This window comes from Rhinatrema bivittatum, chromosome 3 (assembly GCF_901001135.1).
Source record: "Rhinatrema bivittatum chromosome 3, aRhiBiv1.1, whole genome shotgun sequence".
Lineage (NCBI taxonomy): Eukaryota > Metazoa > Chordata > Amphibia > Gymnophiona > Rhinatrematidae > Rhinatrema > Rhinatrema bivittatum.
This window is the reverse complement of record NC_042617.1, coordinates 559,037,652-559,049,805: the sequence shown is the minus strand read 5'-3', so window position 1 is coordinate 559,049,805 and position 12,154 is coordinate 559,037,652. Positions and strand designations below refer to the sequence as shown.

The window sequence follows — 12,154 nt, the reverse complement described above, 5'->3', positions numbered from 1 at the left end:
CTCACATATGGGTGAATAGCGAGCTACAGGATGCCCGAGTAAAGTGAACCAAAAGCACCCGACGTGCAACAGGCACAACAGGGGTGGTTTGGGGTATGAAGGCAGCCTGAGTTTCACAGTGGGACACAGGAAGGAAGTTGGGTTATTAAGCTGGAAACAAATTACGCAGGACAGACTGGCCAAAGATGGAATCCTGCCTGCCAGCCTTGTCGAGACAGTAATGAGCTGCAAATGTGTGGAGAGAGCTCCATGTGGCAGCTCTGCAGATGTCTGCAAGAGGTACAGAATGGAGGCGTGCTACTGACGTTGCCATGGCTCTTACTGAATGCGCTTTCCCACGTCCTTGTAATGGAAGGCCTGCTTGTTGGTAGCAGAAGGTAATACAGTCCCGCCAGCCAGGTGGACAGGGTCTGCTTGCTCATCGGAACTCCCAGTTTGGTTTTATCGAAGGAGACAAACAGTTGGGTGGACTTCCTATGGGCTGCAGTGCGATTCAAATAAAAAGCAGGCGCAAGTTTAGAGTCCAAGGAATGCAGAGCCTGCTCACCTGGGTGTGAGTGGGGTTTCGGAAAAAATGTGGGTAGTATTATGGATTGATTTAAGTGGAAATCAGATACTACCTTTGGGAAAAATTTAGGGTGAGTGCGTAGTACTACACGATCGTGGAGAAGTTTTGTGTAAGGTGGGTATGTTACAAGTGCCTGAAGCTCACTGACTCTGTGAGCTGATGTCAAAGCAAGTAGAAAGAGCACTTTCCAATTGAGATGACGTAGCTCACAGGAGTGCAGGGGCTCGAACGGAGGTCGCATGAGCCGTGCTAGCACAACATTGAGGTACCATGCCGAAACCAGAGGATGCAGTGGAGGCTTCAGTTGTAGCAAGCTTCTCATAAAGTGCCCCACAAGGGGTTGCACCGAGATTGGGGCATCTCCTATGCCTTTGTGGTAAATGGCTATGGCAATGACATGCACTCGGAAGGAGGAAGTTTGTAGACCAGACTCCGAAAGCTACCAGAGGTAGTCCAGGAACTTTGTTGTGGGGCAGGAAAAGGGGTCTATTTCCTTTGTCGTGCACCACAAGGAAAATCTTTTCCATTTGGAACGATACGATTTCAGAGTAGAAGGCTTTCGTGAAGCTACGAGGACCTGGGACACATTGTCGGAAAGGTTGAGGGATTGCAGTATCAACCTTTTACATCAATGCTGTCAAAGACAGGGAGTGGAGGTTCAGATGAAGCAATAGTCAGTATTTCTGCATTATCAGAGTTGGGTCGGTGCCCAGGCAAATTGGTCGCTGGAATGAGAGGTCGCGCAGGATGGGAAACCAAACCTGACGTGGCCAATAAGGGGCTATGAGGATCATTGAGCCCTGGTCGTGTCGTAACTTCACGAGAGTCTTGCTGATGAGTGGAAGTGGAGGGTAGGCATACAGAAGACCCTCTGTCCACGAGTGGGAGAAGGCATCCCTCAGTGGTGTCTTGCGGCTGCGATGTAGAGTAGAAGTTGTCCACTTTGCGGTTGTGAATTGACGCAAAGAGGTCTATGTGCGGGTGGCCCCACTGGTGGAAAATTTTGTTCACTACAGTTGGATCCAGGGACCATTTGTGGGGATAAAAGGTCCGGCTGAGACTGTCTGCCACCACATTGTCCACGCCTGCCAGATAGGTTGCTCTCAGTAGCATGGAATGGGAGAGAGTCCAGGCCCAGATCTGCGCCGCCTCCTGGAATATTAGGTAAGATCCTGTGTCCCCTTGCTTGTTGAAGTACCACATTGCTACCTGGTTGTTTCAATTAGGATTACCTTGTTGGAAAGGCAATCCTGGAAAGCAAATAGAGCGTATCATATTGCTCTGAGTTCCAGAAAATTTATCTGGTGCTTTGATTCTGCTGTAGTCCAGGTTCCCTGGGTTTGCAGGTTGTTGACATGGGCTCCCCAACCGAGGTTGGAGGCATCTGAGGTTCTGGAGATTGAAAGGGTAGTCCTATCAGAAGATTGGACTCCTGTATCCACCAAGCTAGTGAGAGACGAAGCTGGCTGGTGACGTGGACCAGGTGGGACATAGATTGAGATGATTGGGACCATTGGGACTTTAAAGTCCATTGTGTTACTCTCATGGCTAGACGAGTCATTGGGGTAATGTAGACCATCTTCAGCATGTTACTTAGTAAGGTTAGTAGATGGCGAGCTGTCGTGATTCGGCGAGACTTTACTGCTTTGGCCAAGGATGATAATGTGCGCGCTCGGTCCCTTGGGAGGAATGTTTTGGCTTGTATGGTGTTTAAAGCTGCTCCGATGAAGGAGAGGGCATGTGATGGAGTCAGATTTGACTTGGGATAGTTTATGAGAAACCCCAAGGACTGTAGTAGCTGTAGGGTGAGATGGAGGGAGTGAAGTACTACCTCCTTGGATGGACCTCCAAGTAGCCAATCGTCTAGATACAGATAGACGTGGATGCTTTGTCTTATGTAAGCCGCTACTACTGCTAGGTATTTCATGAACACACGAGGTGATGACACTAGGCCGAACGGTAGCACTTGGTATTGGAAATGCCAGTGACAGACTAAGAATCTGAGGTATTTTCGAAGTGGAGGGGTTATTGCTATATGGGCATATGCTTCTTGAAGATCTAGAGAGCAAAGCCAATCTCCCCTTTGGAGGAGAGGGAGCATGGAGCCCAAGGTTACCATCCTGAACTTTTCCTTGCGTAGATATTTGTTCAGGGCATGAAGATCCAATATAGGACGAATGCTGCCTGACTTTTTCGGAATTAGAAAATATCGGGAGAAGAATCCTTTCCCATGCTGCAGACTGGGAACTGGTTCTATGGCACTGGATTGGAGGTGGTTTGAAAGTTCCTCCTCGAGAAGTGGAGAATGATCGGATAAACTCCACAGTGGACGAGGTGGAGAGTCTGATGGTAGTGAGAGGAAATTTAGATGGTAACCTTGGGCAATCACAGAAAGGACCAATTGGTCCGTTGTGATTGTGTGCCATATGTTTGCAAAGAGGCACAAGCGGCCTCCTATTAAGAAATGTTGCTGGAGGCAGAGGTTGACTGTTGCTCTCTAGAAGGGAGCCAAAACCCCGATGCAGGACCAGTCTGCGGAGCTGGTTAGGTTTTTGGAGCCCTGTGCTGACGAGGTTGACCTTTTTGATAGGGCCTGGTTGGACGAGTCCGGGATGGAGGAGGGTAATACCTACGGGTTTTATAGGTTAGCCTCCTGGGATCCCTTCTGAACTGCCATTTGATAGTGGATGAAAAGTCAGAGGGAACAGCAGATAGTTGGCGTAATGTCTCATGATGGTCTTTGAGTTGCACAACTGTTTCTTGGATTTTCTCTCCAAATTAGTTGTCCCCTGTGCTGGGAAGGTCTGCCAACCTGTCTTGGACTTCTTGATGCAAGTCTGAAGATTTTAGCCATGCCCATCTTCTGGCTCTTATGCCTGCTGCTGACACTCTGGAGGCAGCCTCAAATATGTCATAGGCAGCTCTGACCTCGTGTTTTCCAGCATCAAGGCCCTTCTGGAGGATGGAATTCAGACCTTCTTGAAACTCCTCTGGTAGGGATTCGGAGAAATCTTGCACCTGCTTCCAAAGGTTTCTGGAGTACTATGTCATGTATAGCTGGTAGGATGCTATACGTGCCATCAACATAGACCCCTGGAACACTGTGTCTAAAGGCATCCAAAGATTTCTGTTCCTTGCCAGGAGGGCAGAAGAATGAGGGCGGAGTCTCTTTGCTTTCTTCTGAGAGGATTCAACCACACTACAGAGTGGTGAGGGAGCTGGGTTTTCTGGAATCCTGGAGCTGATTGAACCAGATAGGTAGCATCAGTTCCTGTTCACCGGTGGAACTGTATCTGGGTGCTCCCAGGTACGATGCAACAGGTCAAGTAGAACCTCGTGGACTGGAATTGCCATCACTTCCTTGGGAGCATCCATGAACTGCAGATCTTCCAGCATCCTGTGTCTGGCATCCTCTTCAGTTTGCAGCTTGAAAGGGATGGTTTCAGACATTTCCTTTATAAAGCCTGCAAACGAGAGGTCCTCTGGAGGGGAGCATAGTCTTTCCTCTGGAGGTGAAGGCTCTGATGGGATGTCCTCAGAATCCTGGGAGTCAGAGGAATCATCAGTCCAGGGATTGTATGGCTGGTCTCCACCACCCTGTGTTTCTTCCGATGGAGGGAGAAGTCCTAATCCAGCTGGATCAGGAGGTGGCACCGATGGAATCAATGTTTTTGATGGGCATCGGGGTGGTAATATACCCAAGGGCCCTGGAATCAGGTCCGGCATCGACAGATCACGAGCTTCATCATCAGATGATAGAGGAATCTGGGTCGATGCTGGTAGAGGAACCGATGGTCTTGGAGGTATCGTCGGTCCATAAGGCATGGGCACCGATGGAAGTGCGCTGATACGGGTGTCTAGCCTTTCAAGTAGCGGAGCGAGCATCGTCTGCACGGGTCAGGCCTTGGGATAGGAATCTGTGCTGGTGACGACTGAAATCCTCGAAGCGCTTGGAGAACTGCCCCTTGGACCATCCGGTCCAATTCCTCCCGGAAGGCTGGTGTTGGTAACACAGCTTCTGAGGTTGGAGGCTCCATGGGCATTGCTGGAGGGTCCACAGGAATATGTGGAGTCTCAGCTCCCGACACCGTTGCAGCTGGGGAATGCCTTGGTGTTCCAGGTCCAGAGGAGGATGGGGGCTTTCCATGGGACTTCTTAGTCGGTGGTTCCATCGATGTCGATGGTTTTTCGGTGCCTGTTCCAGAAGATGGGTTTCGATGTCGATGACAATGCTTCTCTTGGTGCTCAGCCCAGCCCTTCTCCAGCGCAGAGGACGATGATGTGGAGGCTTTTGAATGAGACGACCATTCACCAGTGTCTCGATGCTGAGATGTCGACGGAAGTGGAGTCTATGTCTATGGCTTCCAGCTCGGTGCACTTTCAGCTGGCGTAGAGTGGGACAAGCGCTTAGTTTTGAAAAGGTGTTCCATTTTCTCTAAGCAGGCTCGGTGGCTTTTCGGTGTCATTTGGGTGCAACTGGTACACAGTTGGACGTCGTGGGAAGGCCCTAAACACAAGATGCAGACGTCATGAAGGTCCGTTATTGACATAGTCCTCGGACACTCAGGGCACTTCCGAAAACTGGTCGCCATTTTGTTGAAAAAATAAATGCGGCATACGGTCGGTGGACACAGATAGGTGCTCCGTCGGGAACCTACCGCAAAGAATGAAGTTAAAAAAAAAAACTTACCGGCATTAACGATGGGGGACACTGGGATGGGGAGAAATTTTTGAAGAAAAGTTCTGTGAGGAAAAATTGTGAGAAATTCTCACAGAGCTCCTGAGAACTGCAAGGCAACTGCTGCGCAGAAAAAAAAGAGAGTAAGGGGACCCCTGCTGGATGCAGGGTTAGTGGCATGCTGGGCATGCTCAGTGTGCCTAAGTTCTAGAAACTTTGACAAAAGTGTTCCGTGACTGGGCTCCATCCTGATGATGTCACCCATATGTGAGGACTACCATCCTGCTTGTCCTGGGAGAAAAGGCTATAAAGCTAAGAGATGTGAATGAGCCATATGGTCTTTATCTGCCATCAAGCATTTTACCCACAGAAATATCCTTTTATAAAACTGCTCTCCTAAAATGTGGCAGAAAGTGCATGCATCAGACCCATATGCTCACACTTTCACTCGCATTCAGGATAGGCATTCTGGAAGAGTGAGGACAGGCTTTTCATTTAAGTGCATATTTTGATTTAAAAATGTATGCACATACATTTTAACATCAAACTACCTGCACCAAATAACAAGTGCAACTGTGTGCAGGTAGTTTTGCTAGGGTAATTTTCAAAGCAAACTTACACACAAGTTCACCTTGAAAACTGTTGTAAACTTGTGTAGGCAGTTATAAAGTTACCCCCTAGGGATTAGAGATTTTTCCTTTAGTGATATCAGAGCTCAATGTTTGTAAAATCAGAGTCCTTTCCATGGTAGCCAACTGTTACTAAAGATATTGGAATACAACATCACAAGGTAAAGCCTTAAGACAAATTATAAAGCACTAAAACTCAGTAATTAACAATGAAAGTAAACAATTCTTTTATAAGAAAAAACTAGTTTGGACACAATGTATTTAGAAGGTACCCAAATAAAAGTGGCTTTAAATTTTGGATACTGCTAAAGCTACTGCCATATTAAAATAGTAAGGAATTTTCCACTAACCTCACTGCTTTGATTCATTTCTGGCCAGGTCTGGTTTAGCGATGGCATTGATGGTGACTTGCTTGGAGGTGCTTCTGCAGGGGAGTTTGAGTAACCTACCTCACCAGACTGATCCCCAGTTTCTGAAATAAAAGAATCAACACTATAAACCGAAAATGTGACACAATCAAAAGCCTTCTGATTATAAATTTCTCGGTTCTAATACTGACCTATGCAAATCCATATTCCTCTTACTACAGATCAAATAATGCATTTTTAAGGCATGCTGTCAAACAAAAAATAAAGCAATAATTCACACATACTCAACATGGACTTTTAATCAAACTAATACTGTTTTGTGATTGAAGTACCTAGTGAATAAAAGTAAAGTTTACCTGTATCAGATGTTCTTAAAAGACAGCAGTTTCATTCATACAAGTGGTCATATGACTGTACCACAACACAGAATGAAGGAAAAGCCCATAGCTCTTCAAAAAAGGTAAGTCTTTCTAATATAGTTCTGAATAGGGTGGGGGAGAGGTAGGATGATTTGTAAGACTGATAAATCTGTCATCTTCAAAGAATACCCATTACAGTTAAGCAACTTTGTTTTCTCTAAAGGGAGTAAACAGGGTGAGCTGGTGTCGCAGGTTACGATAGCCCGCTGGATTAAGGACATAGTCACGGCAGCATATGTGAATGCTAAACAGCCATTGCCTAGTTAGGTTAGTGCTCATTCCTCTAGGGCTCAGACAGTGTCATGGGCAGAGATTAGTTTGTCTCCCATTGAGATTTGCCGTGCTGCGACATGGTCCTCCTTACACACCTTTTCCAGGCATTACCACCTGGATGTGCAGGCCCGGGAGGATGCAGCCTTTGCGGTGTTGATCAGACCACAGGAAGCCTCCCCATCCAGTTCGAGAGTAGCTTTGGTACATCTATCTGAATGCTAAGAAAGAAGAAATTACTACTTAATGATAATTTCTTTTTCTTTAATGAGGACAGGCTAAGCCACCTTCCCACCCTTGGCTGCCAGATGGTAATGATATTGTCCTCCTGAGTGCTGCGTTTCTGGGGATTACTGGTGTCAGAGTCAGTCCCTAGGTTAGTGATATTACTCTCCTTGACTGAGCTCAGTGTTTTCCTGTTAACTGAGTACTTGAAAGGTTGTATGTTAATAGTTATGTTATTGTTGAGATTACTTACCTGATAATCTCCTTTTCCTTAGTGTATGCAGATGGACTCAGAACAAGTGGGTATAGTGTGCTCGTGCTAGCAGTTGGAGATGAATCCGACGTCAGCATGGGTACATATACCCCCACAGGAAGTGAAGCAACTCAGTAATCTTCCTTGCAAAAGCTGTTATGGATATATGTGTACTGACTGATCAATGAATTAGTGAAACAGGATTCCCCTGACCGATTGATAGTAGCTGGAGACCGCCAGCGCTCCCAACCGGAAGGCGTTGACACCTGGTAGAGTGGACGCTCTCGTGTAAGAAATGACATGTCTTACCTTGAAGTGGCGAAAACCCATGTATACTGGCAGCCGGGCGGGATGGTGAGTCCATCTGCATACACTAAGGAAAAGGAGATTATCAGGTAAGTAATCTCAACATTTCCTAGCGTGTAGCAGATGGACTCAGAACAAGTGGGATGTACAAAAGCTACTCCCGAACTGGGCGGGAGGCTGCCTGAGGACCGTGTAGGACTGCCTCGCAAATGCTGTGTCCTCCCTGGCCTGGACATCCAGACGGTAAAATCTGGAAAAGGTATGGAGGGAGGACCATGTCGCCGCCTTACATATCTCCACGGGCGACAGCATCCAAGATTCTGCCCAAGAGGCCGCCTGCGCTCTGGTGGAATGAGCCTTGACCTGCAGAGGTGGTGACTTCCCGGCCTCTACGTAGGCCGCTCTGATAACTTCTTTGATCCAGCGGGCGATGGTGGGCCGAGAGGCCGCTTCCCCTTGCTTCTTCCCGCTGTGAAGAACGAACAGATGGTCCGTCTTTCGTACTGCTTCTGTCTTTTCCAGGTATCTGGGCAGCAATCTGCCGATGTCGAGATGGCGTAGCAAACGCCTTTCTTCTGATTTCTTCAAACCCGCCGTGGTTGGCAAGGATATGGTTTGGTTGAGGTGAAATTGTGAGACTACTTTAGGTAAGAAAGAGGGAACCGTGCGAAGATGGATAGCCTCTGGAGTGATTCTGAGAAAGGGATCACGGCAGGACAGCGCTTGCAGCTCTGAGATGCGGCGTGCAGAACACATTGCCAGCAAGAACACCATCTTCAAAGTTAGCGAACGGAGAGACAGGCCCCGAAAGGGTCTGAAGGTGGATCCCGCGAGGAAATCCAAAACTATGTTGAGGTTCCACAGGGGCACTGGCCACTTCAGTGGCGGGCGAATGTGCTTGATTCCTTTCAGGAAGCGGGAAACATCCGGGTGTGTGGCAATGGTCTTGCCATCCCTCCTGGGACAGTAGCAAGACAGCGCAGCCACCTGAACCTTGATGGAGCTTAGGGAGAGACCCTTCTGAAGCCTATCCTGCAGGAAATCCAGAACAATAGGGATTGTGGTCGCATGTGGATTGGTGCCATGAGTGTCGCACCAGGCTTCAAATACTCTCCAGATCCCTATGTAGGTGAGGGATGTGGAAAACTTGCAAGCTCGGAGGAGTGTATCTATCACCGGCTCCGAGTAACCTCTTTTCTTCAGTCTAGCCCTCTCAATGGCCAGACCGAAAGAGAGAATTGAGCCGGATCCTCGTGGAGGATGGGACCTTGACGTAGCAGGTCCCTGAGAGGAAGCAGGGGAAGGGGCTCCCTTGTCAGTAGTCTTCTCATGTCCGCGTACCAGGGTCTACTTGGCCAGTCTGGTGCCACTAGAAGAACTAGGCCTCTGTGCCTCTGAATCTTGTGTATAAAGGCGCCCAGCAGGGGCCACGGAGGAAAGGCGTATAGCAGGGTCCCTCGAGGCCATGGCTGAACCAGGGCGTCGATCCCGTGAGAGAACTGATCTCGCTTGCGGCTGAAGTATCTGGGTACTTGAGCATTGGACCTGTCCGCTAGTAGGTCCATGTCCGGAGTCCCCCACTGATCCACAATCATCTGGAAGGCTGTGGGGGACAGCTGCCATTCTCCCAGATTTAGGCTTTCCCTGCTGAGGAAGTCTGCCGTGGTGTTGTCCCTTCCGGCAATGTGGACGGCGGAGATGTCCTGGAGATTCGCCTCTGCCCAAGCCATCAGCGGGGCTATCTCTAGGGACACCTGTTGGCTTCTGGTTCCGCCCTGTCGGTTGATGTATGCCACCGTGGTGGCGTTGTCGGACATCACTCTGACTGCTCTGTTCCACAGTCTGTGAGCAAATTGCAGGCAGGCTAACCAGACTGCCCGTGCCTCTAGGCGGTTGATGTTCCACCCTGACTCTTCTCTGTTCCACCGCCCTTGGGCGGTGAGCTCTTCGCAGTGTGCTCCCCATCCGCTCAGGCTGGCATCTGTGGTGAGCAGAGTCCACGTGGGGGAGTACATCTTCAACCCCCTGCTCGTGTGGTCTGACTGCAACCACCACCGTAGCTGGGTCCGCACCCTGGCGGGTAGAGGTAGATGCACGGTGTAGTTCTGTAAACGTGGGCTCCACCGAGAGAGGAGGGAGTGTTGTAACGGTATCATATGGGCCCTTGCCCATGGTACCACTTCCAGGGTGGATGCCATGAGACCGAGAACCTGTAGGTAATCCCAAGCTATGGGCCAGCTGGCTCCCATCAAGGAACGTAGACGCGTCTGGAGCTTTGACCTTCTCTTGGTGGTTAGGCTGACTTTGTCTGCCTGGGTGTCGAACCGGACTCCCAGGTATTCCAGTGATTGGGAAGGCTGTAGGCAACTCTTGCTTAGGTTGACTACCCATCCCAGGCTTTCCAGAAGGGCGATCACTCTGATGGTTGCCCGATGGCTCTCCTCTCGTGATTTCGCCCTGATCAGCCAATCGTCTAGGTAGGGATGGACAAGGATTCCTTCCCGTCTGAGCGCCGCTGCTACCGCTACGATCACCTTGGTGAAGGTCCGCTGTGCCGTGGCTAACCCGAAGGGCAAAGCCCGGAATTGGAAGTGTCGTCCCAGAACCTTGAAGCGTAGGTAGTGCTGATGATCCCGATGGATCGGGATATGCAGGTAGGCTTCTGACAAGTCTATCATTAAAACCCAGCCTCTAGCCTATATTAGGCACCGCTCATGTTAATTATGTTATTACCCCCATATATCTTAATCCAAGTTAATTCGACCTGTTCATTGTAAGACATTTACTTGTCATTGTTATTGTTTAAAATGTAAACCGAATTGATCAATAATTTTGTTATTGGAAAGTCGGTATAGAAAAATGCTAAATAAAATAAAATAAGTCTAAGGCCGTGAGGAATTCCCCTGGCTGTACTGCGGTCTTGACTGAGCGCAGAGTTTCCATGCGAAACCTCGGGACCCTTAAGTATCGGTTGACTGACTTGAGGTTCAATACGGGCCGGAAAGTGTACCATGAAATAAATGGAATAGTGCCCAGAATCCATTTCCCTTGCAGGTACTGGGATTATGGCTTTCAAGGACAGGAGCCTCGCCAGGGTAGCTTCCAATGCTGCCTTCTTGTGGATTGGACACGGAGATTCCACAAACCTGTCCGGAGGGATGTGATGGAAGTCCAGATAATACCCCTCTCGGATGATGGCGAGGACCCACTGGTCTGACGTAATCTCGACCCATCTGGGGTAGAAGAGGGTTAACCTGCCCCCTATGGCTTCGTCCCCAGATGGATCGGCTGATTCTCATTGTGGGGTGCGGCCGGGACCCGAACCCGAGCTGGCTCCCCTCTTGTGCTGCTTGGTCCGAAAGGACTGGTTCCTGGCCTGAGGACGAGGTGCCTGGTAGCGACTCCTATAGGGAGTGAAGCGTTGGGAGCTTCTACCTCTGGAGGGCTTCGGAAAGGTGCGCTGGTTCTTCTTGGACCTGTCTTCCGGCAGTCGAGGTACTGGAGAGGCACCCCATGTGCTGGCCAGTTTATCTAGGTCGCTGCCAAACAGAAGAGAACCCTTGAACAGCATTCTAGTGAGACGTGTCTTAGAAGGAGCATCGGCTGACCAGTTCCGTATCCAGAGCTGCCTCCTGGCTGCTACTGAGGATGAAACCCCCTTGGCTGTCGTACAGACTAGGTGGGAGGCGGCATCCGTAAGGAATGAGAGAGCTGACTCCATGTCTGCTGCCGGAGCATTGCTCCTGACCTGTGACAAACAGGAACGCGTTACCGCTGTGCAGCAGGTTGCGATTCGCAGAGACAGAGCTGCCACCTCAAAGGTTTGTTTCAGGATGGCGTCCAGGCGGTCATGAGCCTCCTTGAGGGCCGCCCCCCCCCTTCACTAGAATGGTAGTGCGCTTGACCACAGCGCTAACCAAGGCGTCCACCTTAGGGCACACCAGCATATCCTTGGTTGCCGGGTCCAGGGGGTACATGCTGGACAGGGCCCGACCCCCTTTGAATGAGGCCTCCGGCGCATTCCACTCCAAATCGATCAGCTGTTGCGCCGCTTGCAGGAAGGGGAAATGGCGGGCTGTGGGACGAAGACCCTCCAGCAGGGGGTTCTGCGTAGATGCCTCCATGGTGCTGGGGCCTGGAATAGCCAACTCCGTCAGGCACTGAGAGACCAGGTCGGAGAGATCCTCCTTGGGAAAGAACCGCCTCATAGTTCGATATGGCTCTATCCCCGAGGGAAGTTCTCCCTCCTCGGGGGGTCCGGACTCGTCCTCTGAGACATCAGGGTCCGCATGAGCCAGACTGCCCGGAGGCGGGTGCCCGCGGTAAGGGCGAGAGGGTCCGGGGGCAGGGTCAGCCGGGGCAGCAGGGTCTGGACGGGAAGCCGACTGCATCTGGACGAAGGTGTGGATCCCCTTAAATAAGTCCACCCAGGAAATGG

At 50.0% G+C, this 12,154-nt stretch overlaps 1 protein-coding gene across 1 annotated transcript in view; it reads right to left on the bottom strand.

The window, feature by feature from the left end:
- REPS1 (RALBP1 associated Eps domain containing 1) overlaps positions 1–12,154 on the bottom strand; it is a 566,482-nt gene that overhangs the window by 246,327 nt on the left and 308,001 nt on the right. Inside the window, 1 exon segment of the mRNA XM_029596463.1 lies at positions 6,226–6,347. Within this exon segment, the coding sequence (XP_029452323.1) occupies positions 6,226–6,347 (122 nt within the window).